The sequence below is a fragment of the Peromyscus maniculatus genome, chromosome 21, assembly GCF_049852395.1.
Source record: "Peromyscus maniculatus bairdii isolate BWxNUB_F1_BW_parent chromosome 21, HU_Pman_BW_mat_3.1, whole genome shotgun sequence".
Lineage (NCBI taxonomy): Eukaryota > Metazoa > Chordata > Mammalia > Rodentia > Cricetidae > Peromyscus > Peromyscus maniculatus.
In genome coordinates, this window is record NC_134872.1 from 1,082,660 (window position 1) to 1,106,499 (window position 23,840).

The following is a 23,840-nucleotide window of genomic DNA, read 5'->3' on the forward strand; positions in this document are numbered from 1 at the left end:
CTTGTATTTTTGCATGGTTCTTATTTTTAGCATTATCAGGTGTGAAACTGCCCCAGAGCCATCAGTTAAATTTATACTAGATTTGGAGAATAGTGGGAAATGAACACTAATTCTCCATAAAAAAACAAAAAAAAAAAAACAAAACAAAAAAAAAAACTCTACCTGTTTTTAAGACAGAATTTCTAAACAGCCAGAAGTTATCCAATTGGATAAGGTTGGCTGGCCGTGAGTCTGAGGAACCCACCTGTGTCTATCTCTACAGTCCTGGAATTACAAGCTATGCCACCATAGCCCGGGCTCTGGGAAATTTAGCTCCAGATATCATGCTTGCAAGATAAGCACATTACCAAATTCCCAGCCCCATGGTAAACAACAGTCCCTGGAAGTGATTTTGTAGTTATTTCTCCCCTGATCCTCTTGTGTTCACTTGCCTATTTTTGAGATTCCTTTTTTTTTTTTTTTTTTAGTTTTTCGAGACAGGGTTTCTCTGTGTAGCTTTGCGCCTTTCCTGGAGCTCACTTGGTAGTCCAGGCTGGCCTCGAACTCACAGAGATCCACCTGCCTCTGCCTCCCAAGTGCTGGGATTAAAGGCGTGCGCCACCACGCCCGGCTCTCAACTTATTTTTTTAAAGAGATTTATTTATTTATTATTTATATAGAGTTCTGTCTGCATGTATGCCTGAAGGCCAGAAGAGGGCACCAGATCTCATTACAGATGGTTGTGAGCCATCATGTGGTTGAACTCAGGAACTTTGGAAGGGTAGCCAGTGCTCTTAACCTCTGAGCCATGTCTCCAGCCCATCAACTTATTTTTATGAAAATACCTTGAGCAAAATAAAATGCAAAAAGAATCTCCATCTTTCTGTTCTAAGTTCATTTTTATCCCTTCTTGTCCCAGACTGTGGAATCAACACCTCCACTGTGCTCTATGTGGGGAAAGAAATCCATCAACTTCTTTGACTATGCTGGATGCTGGAGGGTTGCTCTGCCCCTGTAAAATACTGCATGGAATTCTAGCTTTTTCCCTACTTTCTGCACAATGGGCTCAGAAACTACACCGTCTCTATGTGAATATGAACAGTTAGCATTTACTAAAATGAATCTGTGTACTTTCTCTTGTTTAATAAAAAATTTTAAAGAGGGCATAGAAGGTCAGCAAAGGGTGGAACGGAGATGTCTGGATGGGTTAAGCGGACATTTTGTGACAACATGGCTTCTCCTTCAGCATGTTTAATTGTGATGTTTAACAGCTATCCTTTCGTTTAAGATGACACTTTTCAAATAAAATTCTCTCATAATGATGACTTCAGCACTGCCCCTCAGTGGGAGACTCAGCAGAACTCATTGTGTTTTATTTGGAATTGCCATTCTCCATTGTAATTTTTTTCTTTTCACTGGAAAGGAAAGAAAAGATGCTCAGCTTTAAACATTAGAAGTGCACAGGTGGGCTGGTGGGATGGCACAGAGGTTAAGAACAATCCTGTTTCATGTCAGTGTGATGGCCTATGCCTTTAATCCCAGAACTCAGGAGTCAGAGGCAGGTCTGCCTTGTGGTGGTATTGTGTTCCCCAAAATATTGTGTACCCTAATAAATTTATCTGGAGTCAGAGAACAGAACAGCCACAATATTAAACATAGAGGATAGGCAGTGGTAGCACACACACCTTTAATCCTAGCATTCCAGAGGCAGAAATCTGTCTGGATCTCTGTGAGTTCAAGGCCACATTGGAAACAGCCAGGCATGGTGACACACGCCTTTAATCCCAGGGAGTGATGGCAGAAAGCAGAAAGGTATTTAAGGCTTGAAGACCAGAAACGAGAAGCTTTTAGCTGGTTAAGTATTCAGGCTTTCGAGAAGCAGTTCAGCTGAGATTCATTTGGATAAGGACTCAGAGACTTCCAGTCTGAGGAAATAGGATCAGCTGAGGAACTGGCGGGGTGAGGTAGCTGTGGCTTGTTCTGCTTCTCTAATCTTCCAGCATTCACCCCAATAACTGGCCCTGGGTTTGTTTTTTATTAATAAGACTCTAAGATTCATGCTACACTGCCTGGTCTAAATAGTGAGTTTCAGAGTAGCTAGGGATGTTTCAAAAAACAACCCCCTCATCAGGCCCACTTAATATACCAGGTCTTTTTAGTTTCTGAATCACAAGCAAATTTCTTTAATGTCACTGTGTAATATAATAAGGAAGTGCTTCTTCTGTTCAATAACCTCAGACCAAACCTCAAACTTCCTACTTTATTCTTTAAAAAAAGAATTATGTTCATTTTTATTTTTAGTCATGTGTTATTCTTTGTGGAGTTTTTGAACGTGAGTGCAGGTACCCATGGAGTCCATAGGAGCTGGATTCCTGAAAATGGGTTCCATGTGGGTATGAGGCACCCAATGTGGGGGCTGAGAACAGAACCCCCAGCTTCTGTAAAAGTAGCATTCACTCTTAACTATGGAGTCATCTCTTCAACCACATATTTCCTACTTTCTTTCCTTCATGAAATTCTATCTAGATTCCAAACTCTCTAAAGGAATGATATCTCACAGAAGTTTCACCAAGCTCTAGGATTCAGAAGTCAAGCAGCCCTTTGTCTCTCTGATCTATCCAGTGCATGTTTCATGCTGATTGGATCCTCTTACGGCAGACATGCCCCAATGCTCCAGTGCAGTGGTATCAGCTGCCACCTGCCTTAGTTAGGGTTTCTATTGCTGTGAAGAGACACCATGACCAAGGAAACTCTTCTAAAGGAAAACATTTAATTGGGGCTGGCTTAGAGTTCCAGAGGTTTAGTCCATTATCTTCATGACAGAAATCATGGTTGCATGTAGGCAGATGTGAGCCGAGAGTTCTTTATTTTGATCCACAGGCAGCAGGAAAAGACTGAGCCACTAGGCCTTTATTGAGTGTCTGAGACCTCAAAGCCTGTCCCCACAGTGACACACTTCCTCCAGCCAGGCCACACCTAATCCAACAAGGCCACACCTCCTAATAGGCCACACACTCCCTCTGGGCCTATGGAGGCCATTTTTATTCAAACCACCACACCACCCTAATTGACAAAGCCTCTTACTTATACTAGAATCTATATTCACTCTGATGTTCTTCATTGCCCAGGCCAGCAGGGCTTCAACGGGAACTCAACCACCCTAAGGATGGAATGATAGGGACAGGAGACACAAAGGAATACACCAAGACAAGATTCTGATCAAGGTGCAACTTTATTTTGTTCCAGGAGGGTTTATATAGTCCCTGTCGGGTGCAGGGGAGCAGGAAGCTGTTATCTGCATAGGGTGGGGCAAGCTAAAGCAGCTGCAGGATGTTTGTGTAGGATGTTTATGCTGGATGTTGACAGGGTGAAAAAGCCAAGGGCTCTGTCCCTAGGCAACCTGACTGCAAGATGTTCTAGTTCCCTGTCTTATTGGGGGTCTGTATTTTTCCATTAACTAGGGGTTCTGTCCTTGTCCCTAACACTTCATGATTGTCTGATTCCTTGTAACTCCATAAGACACAGCATCTGTATGTCAGTAGACCACTGTCAACAAGGCCTATGACAAATTCTCCCATCATCTTGTGTCACTTTATATAAATATACATTTACTCCTTCTTTGTAAACTGAGATTCCCTTGCCCCATCAAGTCATTTGCATCAAGGAGAAATCAGTCTAGGAAATTTTCAGATAGCAACCATTGAGGGAATTTCCTTGTGTAAATTGCTTGCAGTATCTCTCATCTGAAGCTAAACCCAGTGGAAGAGAAAACAGTATGTTTCCCTCAGCATCACAACTCAGCACTAATGATATTTGCCCTCCCTTTCCTTCTCAGGCAAAAACAAACAAACCAACAAATAAATAAATTAAAAAAAATATATATCCATATAGGACCTTTTTACCATTATATTGCCTGTACTTACTATTAACATCAGTGGCCTCCAATCTTGTTCAAAAATATTCAAGCCTCTTTCTAGATCCATCATTTAGATTACAAATCATGGAGTCCAAGACTTGCTCCCTGCCCTTTTATTTTTTTTATTATTTTATTTACTTATTTTTTCCAAGATAGGGTCTTACTATGTATCTCCATCTGCCCTGGGATTCACTATGTAGATCAGGCTGGCCTCTAACTCACAGAGATCCATCTGCCTCTGACTCCTGAGTGCTGGGATTAAAGGCATGCACCACTATGCCTAGCTCCCCCTGCCCCCATACTGACTTTGAACCCACTATGTAGCTGTGATGGTTACTCTTGTCAGCATGACTGGATTTAGAATCCCTTAGGAGATGCAAATCTGGGTGTCTGTGAGGATCTTTCTTGTGAGGATTACCTGAGGTGGGAAGACCCACCCTGAGTGTGTATGGCACCATCCTTTGATCTGGGGAAAGGAGAAAGCCAGATGAGGAGCAGTATCCCACTCTCTGCTTCATTATCCTCTGAGACACAACAAGCCCCAGCCACATGCTCCAGCTGTCCTGAACTCAACCATGCTTTCTCTGTCATGGTGGGTGGTACCCTCTCAAATCACGAAAAAAAATCCTCCTTTTAAGTTGCACCCGTCAGGCATTTTTGTCATAATAATGAGAAAAGTAATACAGAAACCTAGATGGACCTTTTGTCCCATTTCTGTGGGTGTGGAGGCATGAGCTATCACAGCCGGCCTAGGAATGAGGCTGTAAGTGAGGATGATGCATTGCCTTGGGGCTGTGTCTACATACTGACTGCTGTGTGACACCATCAGCTTCTGTACCAACTTTGTTATAAATTCAGAGAACTTAGGCTCTGCACCATAGCTCCTGAATCTTGCTGAGATGTCCAGGGGACTCCTATGCATAGCCAGGTCTCGGGTCTATGGACCTTCTAGACACAGCCCTAGAGCCGTGCATTCTACTTCAGGTGTGTGCTCTGATGAGCGGATTGAACACTGGGCCAGCATTCAGTCCTTGCTCCCTTTCTTTTCAACAGCTAATCACTTCCTTTATGATTTCACTCATCTCCAAGATTTCAGATATCATTGAATACCATCTCCCAAACCTTCTTCTTCAGTTCAGACTACTCTCTCAATTACTGACATGACTGCTTTTCCTCCTGTCAGTTACAGCAATTCTAAATTTAAAATTTTCAGTGTTTAGAATTTAAAGTTTGAAATTTTCAGTGTTATGTTAGCTCACTTGTCCTGGAATTACAAACACACACTGCCATGCCTGGATTTTATGTAGACACTGTGGTCCTAAATTCAAGTTCTCATAATTGTTCAGCACTCACTGTACCCACTGAGCCAGCTCCCCAGTCTTTCTTTCCTGTGTGAAAGTCTGTCTAGATTTAAAACCCTCTGAAGAGAATGATGTCTTACAGGAAGCCTGGGCTTTACACTCATGTGAGGCTGGACTGCCACTGACCACAGAACCCACAGATATGGCCTGGAAAAGACAGACCTTTCCCTTTAGGGGAAAGATGCAGAGGGGACCTGTGATAAATTCCCCCTTTCAACAATATCTCTGTTTCCACTTCCTCTCCTAATAAACCCAATCTCATCAATAAAGGAACAAGGAGATTGAATCCAGAAATAAAATTTGACTTACATAAAGTTTAAGTGCCATAGTTCTTTGTATATCCTCACAGCAATGTGCCCTGGTTTACAGCACCGCCTCTCCACATCTTTCTTTTACGTTCTGTTACTTGTCATTTCGCTCTGATTTATGTTTAGAGAGAGAAAATCTCGACTGACATATCTCAAGGCAAACTAAATCAGGACAATTGTTGGGCCATCCCTATAGGTGACTTTAAAGATTGCCAGGGCCAGTTCCCAAACAGCGGAGACAGCACACGTGAAGTAGACAGACATTTCCAGGATCATGGATCAGGAACCTATTCTATCTACTTCCTTCACATATTGTTTTTATTTTAAGCCTCTCTCATAAGAAAGAGATGAAACTTTTAAGTACTCACCTTAAGTTCTTCCTTCATGGGTCACTCTGATTTTTCCTCCTTCTCTATACAGACCAAACTGGTCTTGAATTCAGCTTAACTGTCTTATATGGCAGAAAGCCTGTCAGTATCATAGACAGACTTTTGTCATCTACTTAAATCCTATTCAGAGTTCCAAAGAAAATAATTTTCAAACCATTTACAAATGGATCCATCCTGTGAGTCCAAGAGACTTTGTCCCATGTCAGTTGTAGTTCTCTAAGCTCACGGAGTTCCTCTAAAAATAGTTTACTGTTGCCAAACATCCTGTGTTCTTCCCACTCCCATCCCCTAGAAAGGGGCATAGAAGCTTGTGTACATGCTGGGTTGTTCTCAACTCACAGCAATTCCCCCAGCTACAGGCTCCTGAATGCTGGAAATAGTGACTAGTGCCATACCTGACTCAGAACAACAGTTGTTGAAGCATGTTCCATGGACCTCTTGAAGTCACTAAGACACTTTTCATGGGATATATTATCTCAAACTATCTTTATATTTCTAGAATTTGCTTGCCATGTTATTGTGCTGGGCTTCAGAGTGAATCTGTTGGTATCTTGACATGAGTTAAGCTGTGGAACTGAATTATAATAGCAGTTACTAATCACACACACCCTCCACTAATTAGTAGCAAGATTTAAAAAAAAGCAGTTTCAAATTAAAAATGTATTTTCTGTGTGTTTCTTCATCTGGGAGAGTCTCATGTAGCTAGGCTGGCCTCAAACTTCATATGTAGTTGAGACTGGACTTGAACTCCTGATCTTCCTGCCTCCACCTCCCAAGAGCTGAGATTACAAGTGTGTGCCTCTTTGAGCAATAAAAGTTGACTTCATTAAATCAACCCCTGTAGGGGTGGTTGTCTGTGCTTTACCCTGAAGCACCAACCCTAGTGAAGCAGCAGGTAACTGCTAGGTACCTGCCCCGCCCCCCCGGGGGCGTGGCCTAGACGGGGACCCTTTAAGACCTGCGAGGAGTACATACGTGCTCGCCCTGCTTCGCTACCTTGTGGTCTTGGATGCTGGTGCTGAGAATCAAGGCAGAGCTCTCCCGAGAACCGCGTTGGACCGTGCCACACCCTCCTGGATTCCGCAACCAACTCAATTACTCTTGTTGTGAGTTAAACCCTGAATAAATTCCTTTGACGTTCAAATAGACCCTGTGGAATTTCCCCCATTAAAACCCTTGAGGTCACATCTTTTCAGTGTCTTTGGTGGTGTAGGAAATATGCAGTGAATTCTGCTACATTCTAAGATGTTGGTATCAAGGAAAATGACTGTTGGACAGATCTAGCTGTCTTGGACTGGTCAGATGGCTCAGTGGGTAAAGGTAAGTACCTTTGTCAATCAAAGCTGGAGACAAGAGTTCAACCCACAGAACTCATGTAAAGGTGAAAGGAGAAAACTGGCTCCGTGAAGTTATCCTCTGACCTTCACAATTGCACCATGTGCATCTACATACATCACGTATCTACATCACCATCATCACCATCATCATCATCATCATCAACGACAACAACAACAATTAAACCTACACTGCTACAGTCAGTTGCTTCTGGACAAAGATGCCAAAAACCTATCCTGGAGAAAAGACAGGCTCTTCAACAGATAGTGCCAAGAAAACCGGCTATCTACATGTAGAAGGATAAAACTAGATCACTGTCTCTTAGTATAAAAAGCAACTGTAAATGAATCAAACAGATCAAATACTTTAATGTAAGATCCCAAACTGAAGCTGTTAGAGGGAAAATACTTCAAGATACAGATATGCAAGGACGAAGGAAGGAAGGAAGGAAGGAAGGAAGGAAGGAAGGAAGGAAGGAAGGAAGGAAGGAAGGAAGGAAGAAAAAGAGAGAGAGAGAGAGAGAGAGAGAGAGAGAGAAAGAAAGAAAGAAAGAAAGAAAGAAAGAAAGAAAGAAAGAAAGAAAGAAAGAAAGAAAGAAAGAAAGAAAGAAAGAAAGAAAGAAAGAAAGAAAAAGGCAAGACTTTTTTTGGACAGGATTTCTCTGTGTAGCCCTAGCTGTCCTGGAACTCACTCTGTAGACCAGGTTGGCTGAGAACTCAGAGATCTACCTGCCTCTGCCTCCTGAGTGATGGGATTAAAGGTGTGTACCACCAGGCCTGGCTCAGGAATTTTTTAACAGAACTCCAGTTGCCTAGGAAATACTGCCTAAAACTCAGAAATTGGATCCCATGTAACTGCTGCTGTAAGGGCCAGCCCTCAGCAGCTCAGGAATTGAAAGGGAGCCATGGAGTAGATGGACTAATCACACAACTGACTTTTCTATCTGAGGGAGTGAAACTTCATTCTCTGGGGCCAGCCAAAAAGGAACACACACACACACACACACACACACACACACACACACACACACACACACCCCTCTTCAGGTTCTCTATCTTCTTTCTATCATCTCCTTCTTTGTTTTTCAAACATCCTTTTTATATTCCCCACACCTCATTACAAAGAGGATTTCCCCCATAACCAAAAGTTGTACAATTAACTATGTAATCACTGTAAAAAAAAATTTCTGGAACAACTCAACCCCAACACATTTCTTAACCACATCTTTACAGATTTTCTGAGAAACCCACTCTCAGTTAAACATTTATCTTTTAGACTTCTCACGAATCAGGAGCCTTTCAGCCGTAACTGTTTACATAGGCAGTAGTTTTTATAATTGCCAGAAAAACAGGCTATTAGTTTCACTTTTCATATTTTAAAGTCCTGTTCAATTATCTTAATTAACCATCCAATTCTTTGTTTTCTAGTTATATGAAGTCATTATTTAAAGCTCTGTTTTTACCTACAATGCACACTGAAACCCGTGAACACATCTCCCAACATTAAAGATTAAAAGAACTCAAGCCTGATTCCTGGGACTCAGCTGTTTTTCTTAATCACTAACCTAAACCACAGTCTATAAGGCTTCTCAAGAAAAACTCCTAAGTCCTAGTTGTTGACACTTCCTTGTTCCAATTTTCCATGCTCTGAGGACCCTGCTTTATCTTTTACCTATATTCATTTTCCCACTAAACTAACTTCTAACATAATCCCATACTACATTTGTTACAAAAGCCTTTAGAATCTAGAGCACCCACAATGCCAGCACTCCTACAGGGAGATGAAAGGTGAAGGCAGGAAAATTACCTGGAAGTTAAATGCCCAGGTAGCCTATGCATCTATGAACAACAAAAAGAGACCCTGTCTATAACAAGGTGGAAGGTAAGGACTGATACCTAAGGTTCTCTCTCTCTCTCTCTCTCTCTCTCTCTCTCTCTCTCTCTCTCTCTCTCTCTCAGTGTGTGTGTGTCTCTCTCTCACACACACAGATAGAGATAGATAGATAGATAGATAGATAGATAGATAGATAGATAGATAGATAGATAGATAGATAGATAGATGATAGATAGATAGATAGATAGATAGATGATAGATAGATAAGTAAAATATATGAGATACTGGTTAGGATGTGGATAAAGAGAGCATATATAGTTCTGATAGGTATGTAAACTAGGCTGAGGATGTAGTTTGTTTGGAGTCTTGCCTAGCATTCAGAAAGCCACGGGATCTATACCCACAACAGCATAAAACAGTAATTCAGTCAGGTATAATCTCAGTACTTGGGGACGTGGTGACAGAGGATAAGAAGCTCAAGGTCGTTCTATGCTTGAGGCCAGCCTGGCTACATGAGATTGTCTCAAAAAGGAAACAAAAATAAACTAAACTAAAGATGCATATACCATAGAACCCAGTTACATCACTCCTGGATATTTATCTGAAAGACCCCAAGTCAACATATCACAGTGACACTTTCACACTAATATTTATTGCAGCATTATTCACAGTAGCTAAGTTATGAAACCAACACAAGTGTCCAAATTAGAAGGTATAAGAAAATGTGATATATAAATATACACAAAGGGATTTTTTTCAGACATAGAGAATAACAAAGGTATACAGCTTGCAAGAAAATAGTCAAATGAAGACAATTATGTTAAGTGATTTAAGCTAGTTTCAGAAAGATAAATTATCACATTTTCTATCATTTGTGATTTCTAGATTCTATATAGGTAGATAAAATCATAATGTATATATGAAATGAAAATGAAAAGGAACAAAGGAGAATTACAAAAAGGTGGAGGAAGGGGAAGGTACTGGGTAATGTGTTCAACCTACACTATCTACTGGAAAAAAGTGTCCTCAGGTAACACATTATATACAATGAATACACACAATAAAAAAATCTTAAAAAGTGATAACTACTTAGCTTTCTGTTGTTTTGAGTTTTGCAAATTTGGGGTTTGGTTTGTTTTGTTTGACACAGATTCCTGTATCCCAGGCTAGCCTCCAATTTTCTGCGGAACCAATGATATTCCTTTGTTTGTTTGTTTGTTTGTTTTGTCAAGACAGGGTCTCTCTGTGTAGCCCTGGCTGTCCTGAAACTCACTCTGTAGACCAGGCTGGCCTTAAACTCAGAGATCTGCTGGCCTTTGCTTCCTGGGTGCTGGGATTAAAAGTGTGCACCACCATCGCCCAGCTTGGAACAGATGATATTCTTAAACATCCAATACTTTGGGAATCACATCCTGTGAGATATGATATGTGTCATCATATTTGGCTTTGTGTGGTGCTGGGATTGAACCCAGGGCTTAGGGAAAGGTAGGAAGGCACTCTGCCAACTGAACTATATCCCCAGCACTGTTTACTTTGTTCTGTTTTCCTTTTTGTGGTTTCTTTTTCTTCTTCTTTTTTTACATTGTGTGTGTGTGTGTGTGTGTGTGTGTGTGTGTGTGTGTGTGTAAACCTATCCTAGTATGCCACAGTATAAGCCAGTATAAATGCCCTCGATTACTTACTGGGCCAAGGTTACCTGATATGCCTGGTCCAGGAATTAAACAGGCTTGGGTTGGAGGAATCACAGCAAGACTGAGGCTGTGACAGTTTTTGAGAGCAATTAGACTTTTAATGCCATTATCAGAAGCAGAATAGAGTATGAATTGCTAGGATCAGTACAGTTGTGGTTGCCAGGATACAATGAAGTTTGCAAGCTGTACACAAGATTAATGTCTGAGACCAATTGTCCTGTCAACCTTCCATGCCTCCTTGACTTTGAAGGGAACACACAGAGGAACAGAGATCGGCCTGAATGCTTCACTGCCTGAGGGAGTGCCTTGAGAACAGAAAGGCACATTGTGCCTCAGGAGCCATGGACTCTAACCTGAAAAACCTATGATGCATGCCTCTCAAGGCAGCTAGACCAGGCCAACTTCATGATCCCCTGCACCAGAGTGTACATTCGAGGTCAGAGGACAACTTTGCAGGAATCCATTCTCTACTTCTTTTATGTGGGTTCCTAGGATCCAACTCAGGTATTACTATTTGGCAACAATTGCCTTTAACTGTTGATTCATCTCCCTGACCCCCTCCCTTTTTTGAGACAGGGTGTACCACAGGCTGGCTTGGAACTGTGACAAGCTTCTTGTCTCTGACTCCCAAGTATTGTGGTTACAGTCCTGGACCACCACACCCAGCCTGTCTTAATGTGTGTTCTGTTGCCCTGAAGAGACATCATGACCACAGCAACTCTTAAAAAGGAAAGCATTTAATTGGGGCTGGTTTACAGTTTCAGAGATTTAGTCTATTATCATCATAGCAGAAAGCATGGCTGCATGCCTGCAGATGTGGTGGAGAGGTAGCTGAGAATTCTACATCTGGATACACAGGCAACAGGAAGGGTTAGCCATTAGGCCTGGCTTGGTCTTTTGAAACCCCAAAGCTCATCATCAGTGACACATCCTTCAACAAGGCCATCTCTACTCCAACAAGGCCATGCCCTCTAATCCTTCTCAAGTAGTGCTATTTCTTGATGATTAAGCAAATATATGAGCCTATGGAGGCCATTCTTATTCAAACTATCATATGGCCTATATTTTACTTTTTTACAATGGTAAATGCCGATCGCTGTAACCTACATAAAATCTTATTGAGGATCTATTTTGTAAAGCCATATAGAGATCCTTTCTGACTGGCACAGCAGAAACTGATAAAAAGTACAAGGTACAGGAAGGAAGGGGGTGGTGGTACGGTCCCTGGTCTCAGGTTTTGTCCTTCAGGGTTGGGGATTTCCATCAGGCCTGGATTTCATTTCTCCAGCCCACTTCCTGTATCAGCTGCCAGGTTCTTCTGCCTTAAACAAGTATTCTTTCTCCCATTGTATGCCCAAATTCTGGAGAAAGCCAATCAGAGTCACCGTGGTCTCATCACTCATCCAGTGCTATAAAATCCACAGAGAGGAACAAGGACCCAATTTCTCCAGGCCTTTGAAACACCAAGGATGGGAACCCCAGCTCCCCGAGGCTCCCTCCTGCTGCTCCTGGTTGCCCTGGCTCCAACTCTGACCCAAACCCGTGAGTACAGGATCTGGAAGGAAATGGCCTCTGCTGGGAGGAGTGTGAGGATCCCCTGGATGGGTAGAGGAGGTGCTGCAGTTGGGAAGTACTGTTGTGTGATATTTTGTTTGTGTTCTGACTAATAAAGCTTGCCTGGAGATCAGAGGGCAGAGTGAGCCACTAATTAACTATAGAGGCCAGGCAGAGGTGGCACACACCTTTAATCCCAGCACTTGGAAGGAGGAAGCAGGAAAATCAGGAGTTCAAGGCCTCCCTGGGCTACACAAGATTGAACCAGTCAGAAAAACAAACAAACAACGACAACAAAAACAGAGCTGGAGTGGTGGTCATGCCTTTAGTCCCAGCACTAGGAGGTGGAGACAGGAATATAAGGTGGGTGGAGACAGAATATCCAACCCCCCAATCAATCTGAGGATTGGTAGAGGTAAGAAGTTTCCAGTGGCAGCTGCTCTGATTCTCTGATCTTTCAACTTTCACCCTAATATCTGACTTGACTCCAGGTTTTTAATTAATAAGACTGATTAGGATCGCGCTTCAACGTTCCTATGGCTGGGCAGCCTCTGTCCCTAGGGTCTCCATCCCCATACCTTGCTCCCCTCTCTGCACAGGGTCCCTGGAGAAGGGAGGAGGCTTGGGTTCTTATCATGCACACTGTCCCCAGGCTCACACTCACTACAGTATTTGGACATCGTTGTGTCCCGGCCTGGCCTCCGGGAGCCCCGGTACATCTTTGTTGGCTACGTGGACGACATACAGTTTGTACACTTCGATGGTGATGCTCAAAATCAGACAATGGAGGCACGGGTGCCGTGGATGGAGCGGATATCGCCAAAGCGTTGGGAGCAAGAGACACTGGGAGTCAACAAACACAAAGCTGGAGAGCTCCTACAGGTGGCCATCCACGAACACAATCAGAGCCTGGACGGTGAGAGACCCTGAGTCAGAGATCACAGCCCATCCAGGTCCCAGTACCCGCTCTAGTTTCTCGGGGTCCCTGGGACCTAGATTTAGCCTTGAAGTTGTAGGACACACGGAGATCCTCAACTCGGGATTTGAGGACTGTGACTACGTTTCTGTGGTTCAGATTAGGTCCAAATCCCATCCCATGGGTCCGGGCAAGGTGGAAAGAGCTAACTGCGGGGGCGGGGCCAGTTTCTCACACTTTACAGTGCTTGACTGGCTGCACCATCGGGCCGGACCGGCGCTTCCTCCGAGGGTACAGTCGGCATGCCTATGATGGCCAGGATTACGTAGCCCTGAACGAGGACCTGAAAATGTGGAGGGTGGCTGACTCAGCGCCTCAGATAACCCTGCAAAAGTGGAAGAATTCTATTCCGGCAGAGTTCCTCGGGGCTTACCTTGAGGTGGAGTGCGTGCAGACCCTCCTCAGACACCTGAAGATGGGCAAGGATATACTGTTGCGCACAGGTACAATGGAGTCAAAGGGGCCAAAGGGGCACTGCCCTTGGACTGGGGCTCAAGTTTCTCGAGGAAAGAGGAAAATGGGATCAGCTGGAATATTGCATCTCTCTTTGTCATTGGGAAGGGGAAGTGCTTCTGGGTGTCCAATGTTTTGGAGTCTCTGGTGATGCTAAGTCTCTCAGCCCCACCCAGTGGGGATCCCAAGTCCATTTTTGCCAGTGGAAGACCTGGAGTCTCCTGGGCTGGTGTAACCTCATTCTAGAATTTGCCAAGGAATAAATTTCCAGATGCCTGAAGCTGGGCTGCTGTCCCAGTTTGTACTCCTCCTCCACCCGAGTTCTCCTGCGCACTGCCAGGATGGTCACATGAGTACAACTGCATTATCTTAGTAAGAACACAAAATGTGTGAACTTTCCAATTCTTCCTCAGATCCCCCAAAGGCACATGTGACCCATCACCCCAGACCTGAAGGAGATGTCACCCTGAGGTGCTGGGCTCTGGGCTTCTATCCTTCGGAGATCACCCTGACCTGGCAGACAGATGGGGAGGACCTGAATCAGGACATGGAGCTGGTGGAGACCAGACCTTCAGGGGATGGAACTTTCCAGAAGTGGGCAGCTGTGGCGGTGCCTTCTGGGGAGGAGCAGAGATACACATGCCATGTGCACCATGAGGGACTGCCCAAGCCTCTCACTCTGAAATGGGGTAAGGAGGAGAATAAGCATGGAACCTGTTGCTAGAAAAACTAGAATCCATTCTGAAGAAAGCTGCATCAGGCCTTCATTCTTCCTTCCTTCCTAGAGAGGACACCTCAGCCCACCATCCCCATCGTGGGAATCACTGCAGGTCTGATTCTCCTTGGGGTTGTGGTTACTGGAGCAGTGGCTGCCGTTGTGATGAGGAAGAGGAGCAGAGGTAGGGAAGGGGTTGTTTTCTGAGGGTTTCTGCTGGGAAATTCCAATCCCTAGCTAAAATGTGCCTGTTTCATGTTTTATTACTACAAGGCACACATGTGCATGCTTACGCAATCTGGGACCATGTGTATTCACACTAGCTTTTTGTAAAGCACTTGTGAGAAGAAAGGACAGAAATTTCATATTGATGATTCTGGAGACTCTTATCAGTGAAGAATCAGAGAAATGCCAGCTAATGGGACAGCTTTATGGGGGCGTTTTGGTCCTCTTCCTGCCCACAAGTCTCTTCTTATTTCCAGACCCTGCTGTACATCTGTAGCCAGACTTAGAAACTTGCCTAAAGTCTAGCCATCAGAGGATTCCTAGGATCCCATAATACTGTGTACTCTTGGCCATTTTTCTTCCCACAGATGTGAATGATATGTTTATGTGCAGATAATGTCTCCAGGAATTGACTTTCCTCATTCTACTTTCAGCCTTTGGCCACATGTCCCAACACTTAACTCTCTGCACATTAGGGAACACCCCACTCACAGTCTAGTGAGGAGGCAAAGCCCAAGTCTCTCCATCACTTTCCCAAACATTCCTGCAGTTGGGAACAGCAGGAGTCTTCAGTTCCACAAGCTGAAGGGTCACATGCTGGACCTTAACTCTGCAAAAGGTGGTAAGAAAAAACTGGAACTGCAGAGAATGCATTTTGGGAAGGGTGACACTGTCACATACAGTTTCCAGGAGCAGCAGGGAAAGCTTTCCATGATACAGAGACCATCGCTCAGGCATCAGTGGTGTGATCAGCGTGCCCATGAATCTTGTGTGGAACCTGGTGTTGATAGGACTGTGGGTTCTGTTTCTAGCATGATGTCTCAAGCTTGATTCTTTGGCTTGTCCCAAAACCAAGTAAGCCCCAATATCACATATAAAAATATCTGTGTTTAAGTAAGAATATGGATTCCATTATTTCTGCCAAGAAGTAAGAAACCAGTTTAGAGAATTTTCAGATAACCATCCAGAGACTTTTGTTGTGTAAATTGCTTCCTAAATCTTCCATCTGAGGCTATACCCCCTGGGAGAAAAAAATCTGCCAGCATAAGAACTCAGGATTGACAGCATGTTATACCTTTATTTTCTCTTAAAAATTCTTTAAATGTCCACCCTTCTCCACAAATATTGTTCCAAAATACCCAGGCCTCTTCCCAGACTCATAATATCAATGGTGGATCATGGAGCTCAGAACTCATTTTTTTTTTTCCTGACACAGGGTCTCACACTGTATCCCAGGCAGGCTTTGAACTCACTGTGTAGCTGTGACAGTTAACCTTCATCATCAACTGGACTGGATTTAGAATCTCATAGGAAATGCATCTGAAATGTACTGTAGGGGGTTTCCACACAGGATGAACTGAAGAGGAAAACTCCACCCTGAATTTGGTCAGTACCATCCATGGCCAGGGATCCCAGACTGAATAAAACAGGAACATTGAGAGAGCCAGTATTTGACCTGATTCCTGATCAGTGGAGATGTGAGAAGTCCCAGCCACATATCCCTAAATGTCATGAGCTCTATCGTACTTCTATGCCAAGAGGGTCTGTACTTTCTAAAGTTATGAACTAAAATAAATTCTTATGTTACTTCTGTCAGGCTTCTGCCACACAGTGAGAAAAGTAACTAATACATAAACCCAGGCTGACCTTGAAGTCCCAGCAATCTTTCTGCCTCAGTATCTAGAGTGTGGGGATTATAGGTTTGGACTACTACATCTGGCTCCAGAAATCATTAATGTAACAAGATATAATGGATACATAGCCTAGTAGTTCCTTATCTACATCATTCTTTCTATGTGATCTGAAGACCAGCAGCCTCTGTCTCAAGCCTATTATAAATACAGAGTTTCAGCTCTGCATCAGACTTCCTGAATCTTGTTGAGATACCCAGAGGACTCCAGTGCATGGCAAAGTCTGGGACTTTCTGGTCTATAGATCTTCTAGATATATGGCTTATTCATATATCTGGAAGTGTTTTTCCCAGTGTTTTCTTCTAGCAGTTTCAGAATCTTGTGTTACATTAAAATCTTGATCTATTTTAAATTGATTTATTTAAACAGGGTAATAGCAATGCAGTGTTATTTTTCTACACCAATTGTCAAACAAGTTTGTTTTTCCAATGTATTTTTTGGCACCATTGTTGAAAATCAAGTGGCTATAAGCAGGGATTATTTCTGCATCCTTTATCCCTTTCATTGGCCTATGTGCCTGCTTCTGTGCCTGTACCATGCTGGGTTTGTTAATTTGAGATAGGTACTGTAATAATTCTAGCATTGCTCTTTCTGCCAAGAATTACTTTGGCCATTCAAGGTCTTTTGTTCTTCCATATAAACTTTAGCATTACTTTTTCTAGTTCTTTGAAGAATGCCATTGGAATTTTTGTGGGAATTATACTGAATTTCTAGATTATTTTCAGTATTACAGCCATATTCAGAATATTAATTCCATATATTCATGAACATCTTCTAGTATGTATCTGTGTGCTCACAAAGGATCTTCCTGTGTCTTCCTCCATTTCTTTAACTGTTTTTGTTTGCTTGTTTGTTTGGTTGGTTGGTTGGTTAGTTATGTACACCAGACTGGCCCCAAAGCGTTGTCCTTCTGAGTACTGGATTACAAATAAGCCACCACGTCCAGGGTTCTTTGGTGTTTTACAGCTTTACTTATAGATGTCTTTAACCTCTTTAGGCTTATTCCTGGGTATTTAGTACTGTTTCATATCAACTGTGAATGAGATTGTTTTCCTAATCTTCCTCACTCTGTTCCCTGATACTTTGCTGAAGTTATTTTTATGTATTTTCAAATATAAGATCATGTCATCTGCAAATAAAGATCATTTGATTTCTTCCTTTACTGGTGTCCTGGTCCCCCTGTCTTACTACTCTGGCTAAGATTTCGGGAACTATCTTGAATAAGAGTAGAGAGAATAAGCCAGGTGTGGTGGTGTATGCCCTTAATCCAGCACTTGGAAGGCAGAGGCAGGTAGATCTCTGTGAGTTCAAGACCAGCCTGGTCTACAGAGTTCTAGGCCAACCAGGGCTACATAGAGAAACCCTATCTAAAAAAAAAAGGGGGGGGGATACTGTAGCACAAATACTAATTGGTTTTATAATAAAAACCCAGAGCCAGATATGAGGGTAAATGCTGAAAAATCAGAGAGACAAAGGAACAAGCCACTAGAGAAACTTCTCAACACTACAGAATCCTCAGGCCGAAAGGGAGGTGAGATCCTGTCTCCACGAATCCTCAGACTGAATGCTCTTGAGTCCTCAGCCGAAAGGACACTGAACTCCTGTCTCCTCCTGCCTTATAAGACTTTCTTTGCCTAGCCATATCACCTCCTGTCTCAACCTTATGAGTGCTGGGATTAAAGGCATGTGACTCCCAAGTACTGGGATTAAAGGCATGTGCCACCACTGCCTGGGCCTCTATGTTTAATCAGGCAAACTTTATTTGTTAAGAGTACAAACAAAATATCACCACAGAGTACAGAGAATAAACATTCTTTATCTCATCCTAAGTTTTAGAGGAAATGTTTTCAGTCCCTACTCCTACCTAGTATAATGTTCTTATGCTTGTTTTATACAGCATTTGTTATGTGGAGATACATTCCTTCTATCTCTAGTTTCTTCAGGGCTTAAATTTATCTGAAGGATGTTGAATTTTCTCAAAGGCCTTTACTGCACCCATTGAGATGATCCTGTAACTTCTGTCCTTACATCTATTTATGTGCCATTTTACATTTACTGACTGGCCTGTGTTGGGTCATTCCTGTATTCCTGGAAAAAAGCCACATTTGGTCATGGTATATGACATATTAAAGTGTTGTTTTGATTTGCAAGTATTGTATTAAAAATGTTAACATCCATGTTCACTATGGAAATTAGTCTATTCTTTTGTTTTGTTGTGTCTTCATCCAGTTTTGGTAGCAAGATAATACCAGTTTCATAAAATGGATTCGGTAGTATTCCTTACTTTTCTACTTTATAGGATAATTTTAAAACACTGATGTTAGTTCATCTTGAGAGATAGAACTCAACAGTAGGTCTGTTTGTTCCTATGTTTGTCTTTAAATTTGGGAGACTATATTACTGCTTTAATGCCATTACCTACCACAGGTCTGTTAATGTTGCTTATATCCTTCTGGTAGGTCATATATGTCTAGAATTTATCCTTTATTCTAGATTTCCAAATTTATTAGAACATGGGTTTGGGGGGCTGGAGGGATGGCTTCGTGGTTATGAGCACTGGCTGCTCTTGCAGACAACCCATATTCAATTCCCAGCACTTACACCATGGTTCCCAGCCACCTGTAACCTGTTTCACAGAATCTGATGCCCTCTTCTGACCTCCACAGGGACCAGGCACACACACGGCAAACAGACATACATGCAGGCCACATATAATAAAAGCAAATAAATATATAAAATTAAAAAATAGAATATGAGTTGTTGTTGTTGTTTTTTGGTTTTTTTTTTTTTTTTTTTTTGGTTTTTTCGAGACAGGGTTTTTTGCGTAGCTTTGCGCCTTTCCTAGAACTCACTTAGTAGCCCAGGCTGGCCTAGAACTCACAGAAATCCGCCTGCCTCTGCCTCCCGAGTGCTGGGATTAAAGGCGTGCGCCACCACCGCCCAGCAAGAATATGGGTTTTTAATTAACATACTACTTAATGATACTCTGATTTTGTTACTATCTGATGTAATGTTCCCCCTTTCATCTCTAATTTTATTAATTTGAGTTTTTTTTTTTTCATTGTTTTTGATAGAGAGTCTTACTGTAGATCCCAAGCTGGCTTGGAACTTACTATGTAGCCCAAGCTAGCCTTGAACTTCCAACAATTCTCTTGCCTCCACCTCCTGGGTATGTAGGTTTTGCCATTATGCCCAGACTTATTCACTATGGGTATACAACCACAATGGAATGGGAACATAACAAGCTCTAGGAGCAGATTTGTTATATGAATGAGCAACAAACATGTCCTGGAGAAAGTCTTGCACACCAGCTAGAAACCCAAGGATAGAATTGTTACTCCTCTTTTTTTCTTTTTAAAAGCATAACTCTAAGAAAAGAGAAATAAAAAATATCAAAAGTGCAAATTATGTAAACAGACCAGGTAATTAGTTTTTAGCATATTCATTTATAGTTCTATATGTCTTCAAGGATGAATTAAAAATATCAATGAATAAAATTTCATTTCCATAAAGTAACTGTAAACAGTATCATTTAGGAGTACATTCTTGTGTGGCAAACACTATCAAGTCCTGGCATCAACTGCCCTGAATCATAGGTTAGCAGTTGTCACTAGGGGTGAAGGAAAGGCCTGTGAGTGAAGGTACAGAGGGTTCCTGGGTGTGGTGATGCTCTACTTTTCAGCCTGACCAGGTACAGGGTTTTAATATGAAGCCCACTGGCTTCTGGCTCCAGATTATCCTGTCTAAGCACTGGAATTATAAGCATTTGTTACCTTACCAAGCTTAAAGAAAATGTTTTCTCTCATGTTTCCTGATCTGAGATCCAAGGCTATGTGTTTCCTCTAGGACTCCATAATCCTGCATCCTCCTCGGTCCTTTTCTTTCCATAGATGGAAAATGATATCCTTACACTCAGATCGGTTCTGCAGGAATTGATTTTCACCATTCCATGTCCACTCCTGAACCACATGTCCCAGCATTTTCACTCTCTTCACCTGGGTCCAGGTATTGCCTGCCAGAAGCTGTGTCTGGGCCTCTCTAAGTCTGTCATGGCAGTGGTGTTTCTCAGCCTTCTTGATGCTGTGACCCTTTTATGCAGTTCTGGAGACTCGTGTGTGTGTTTCTTCATGTGGGTGAACTCACCTGGAGACTGATAGAGGAACAGTGTCTCAGTTCCTAAGGTCATCAGAAATATGCGTTTATGCATTTCCCAAAGTCTTAGGTGATTCCCAAAGGGGTCATGACCCACAAGGTTGAGAACCACTGCAGTAGAGACTAGACATGAGGCAGAGGCCAAGACTCTCCATCACTTTCCTAAACACTCCTGCAGCTAGGCATGACCACATGCTGGACCTTGCTTCAGCACCTGGTGATAGGAAAAGCTGGAATTGCATAGAATGCATTTGGCATTGCCACACTGAGTTCCAAGGGAAGCACAGAAGTTGTTTCAACCACAGTGACCAGCTACAGAGTGGTCAGTGGCTCCTGTGCCCGGTGGATCCTGTATGGGATCTGATGTTGATGCATTTGTGGGTTCTGTTCATAACTGTGATATCTTGAGCTCCAATTTCGCATATAAAGTCCCTTTATATCTAAATAAAAATTTGGATTCTACTATTTGTATGTAAAGCAAGAAATCATTTTGTGAGACCAAAAGGAGCCATCTTAGAAATAAGACCAAAATGCTTTCACCCTAAAATTAAGGCCTAAGATTTCTCCTTTTGGGAATAGGCCATTCGTTACTGAAACCAGTCAGTTCAGATTCCAGAAACCAGGAAGTGTAAAAGTACAGAGTCACAAGATAGTCACGAGGTAATGCCTGCCAGACTATGGAATGTCCTCTCTCTGGTTTCCAGGGTAACTGACCACAGAAATGCCCCCACCTGAGGGCAGCCAATGAGAAATGGTGGCGGGCAACCACTCCCTTAGAAGTAATTTCTAGAAGTCCCTAGAAGCGAGCCAATCAGAATTGTACCCGTACTAGCACCCCTAAATGATGTAACCTTGTGACTTTTCCCTTTAAAAACTGAGCTTGCAGACAGGTGGGCACTTCCTCCAGCCTCCACTGCGTTGGATGTATTGGACGAAGTCCCTGCCTAGGCTTGTATATCCAGAATAAAACCTTGCTTTTGCATTCCGGCATGCTCGTCTTTGGTGGTCTCTCTGGGGGTCACGATCTGGGCACAACATTTGGGGGCTCTCCGGGATCCCCAGAGACCCCCCGCCGGGACACCTAAGAGCTCCGGAGGTCCATCTGCACCGATCGGTAAGAGCGCTCCATTTTCTTGTCTTTGTTTTACTTTCATTTTCTTATCCGAAGCTGGCGGTTGAATCTGACAGGCTCACCTTGGCGGACGCGCCTGTAAGGTGACCTGGAGGAGTTGGAAGACGTTCCAACCCCTCATCAGGACGCGGGGGTCCTCACAGGTCCCCCCCCCCCCGTCATAGGACGCCCGAGAGGGGTCCCTCTGTTAGGATGCCTGTGAGGGGTCCGTCTGTTTGGATCCATCTGGGGATCGGGAGACTCTGTTGAATTGTCCCTGTTCCATCCGTAGGTCTTTGGCATTATTGAGGCTCCCTCTCTGGACTCTCGTCTGTCTGCCTGGACCATCTGTAGGGCCCTTGTTCTTACTTTTTGTCTGCCTATCTTGTTCGTCAGTGTTATTTGTTATACCTTTATAAATGTATAAATGTGTGAGAACTGTGGCCACATGTGTGAGTGTTTTATGCCTGAGCTTGTGTATGCATTGGGACTTGTGGGCCAGATTGCCAGCTGAAGGGCTGGAGACTCCTTCGGTGGTTGAACTGGCACAGACTAACCTAACATTGCTTCCTTGCTCTCTCTGACCAGAGCACAGGCAGCAGGCAGCAGAAAGCTTCTACTTCGGGGACCCAGGGCACCGCTGAGAGGGCTAGGCGGCCCGTGAGCATCATGGGGCCTAGATGCAGCAGGTTCGGGGCCCCAGCTCGCTCAAAAAGCTGTGGAGCAGAGGCTTGGTTGCATGAGAACTAGGCATGGCTTTGTGCTAGAGCGGGCTGTGAGCACTGTGGGGCCCAGATATGGCCGGCAGGTTCTGGCTGGGCTTCTGTGTGGACATGGGGCAGAGCTGGCGGGAGCCAGCAGGAGCCTCAAGGAGCTCAGTGTGGGGGCTGGTGGAGAACTAACTGCCCCTCCAGGGTCACAGCTGAGGAGTGGCCTACAGGTCTGTGGGCCCAGCCAGGACATGGAGTCACTTTCAGTCTGCCGTTCTGGTGTACTTGAGGGTCTGAGGTTTACAGCAATCTTTTGTCTCCATGGTGCACACTTTCCCCGTTCTCTTCCATGCTGTTGGGTGGGGCTCCCAAGACCTGCCCTGAGGCTAAAATCTGATCAAGGTCTGGCTCCAAGAATGAAATGTCACCAGCAGTTTCTTGTCTGCGGTACAGTGCTGATGCAAATTGAGAGTTATTCTTGTTATGGTCTATGCATGTATTTCTGTTCTTGTTTAAAATATTGTAACTTTACAATATATTCTAGAGTACTGAGGGAAATCACAAGAAAGACTTTGGTAAGAGTTTCTGTTTTAAAGGAAAAGAAAAAGCGGAATTTGTCTGGAGTAAATGTCTGAGGGATCAAAGGAATGGACTGAGGGTACATGGAAAGTTGTAGAAGGACAGAGAGGATGTGATGTAAACTGTTATGGTTTCTTATACCTGCAAATACTGAATTTGAAAGTTAATTCTTATTGGTTTTCATCTTAAGAATGGCTAATGATTCTGCAAACTGCTTATGTGTGTATGTATACAGGTATGTGACTTGAAAATGTAAGCAATCTTTAACTGTATGTATGTATGTGTGTAACTTGGATCCAACTGTGTGTATGTGTGCAAGTAATTATTGTTTAGAAAAACGAGCTTTAAGCAGCAACCACGTGGCTCCCTCCATCTTGGCTGGTGACCTCATGGGCAGCCATGTGGCTGGCAGCCATCTTTTACTAAGTTATAAAGATCTACTCTGGTTAACACCTAATACTTATGTCTTTACCAAGTGTTCAACAGCAAGTTTCTAGAGAATTTAAATAGATGGCAACATATGTTTAATAAATAAGGTATTTGATTAATATTAAAGCTGCACATCAATGCTTTTATTCACAGGAATATACCTTGCTCTGGCAGCTAAACTTTGTAACATAAAGGAATCATAGGAAACAGCTGAGGTTTGCAAATGTATGGCAGGACTAGAGTTCCAAAAAGAGTCTAGTTGCAGTGGTGGAAGACATTTGAGAGATCTCAGTCTTTTAAGAACAGTTTTTAGCCGGGCGGTGGTGGCGCACGCCTTTAATCCCAGCACTCGGGAGGCAGAGCCAGGCGGATCTCTGCGAGTTCGAGGCCAGCCTGGGCTACCAAGTGAGTTCCAGGAAAGGCGCAAAGCTAC

The 23,840-nt window shown here is 43.3% G+C and overlaps 1 protein-coding gene across 1 annotated transcript; it reads left to right on the top strand.

The window, feature by feature from the left end:
• Positions 1–12,281: 12,281 nt before the first annotated feature.
• On the top strand, positions 12,282–14,519 carry LOC102905976 (H-2 class I histocompatibility antigen, Q10 alpha chain-like). The gene is made up of 4 exons (XM_076558051.1): positions 12,282–12,354; positions 13,019–13,282; positions 13,447–13,785; positions 14,173–14,519. Exons 1-4 carry the CDS (start codon positions 12,282–12,284, stop codon positions 14,517–14,519), a joined length of 1,023 nt encoding a protein of 340 aa, XP_076414166.1.
• Positions 14,520–23,840: the final 9,321 nt, after the last annotated feature.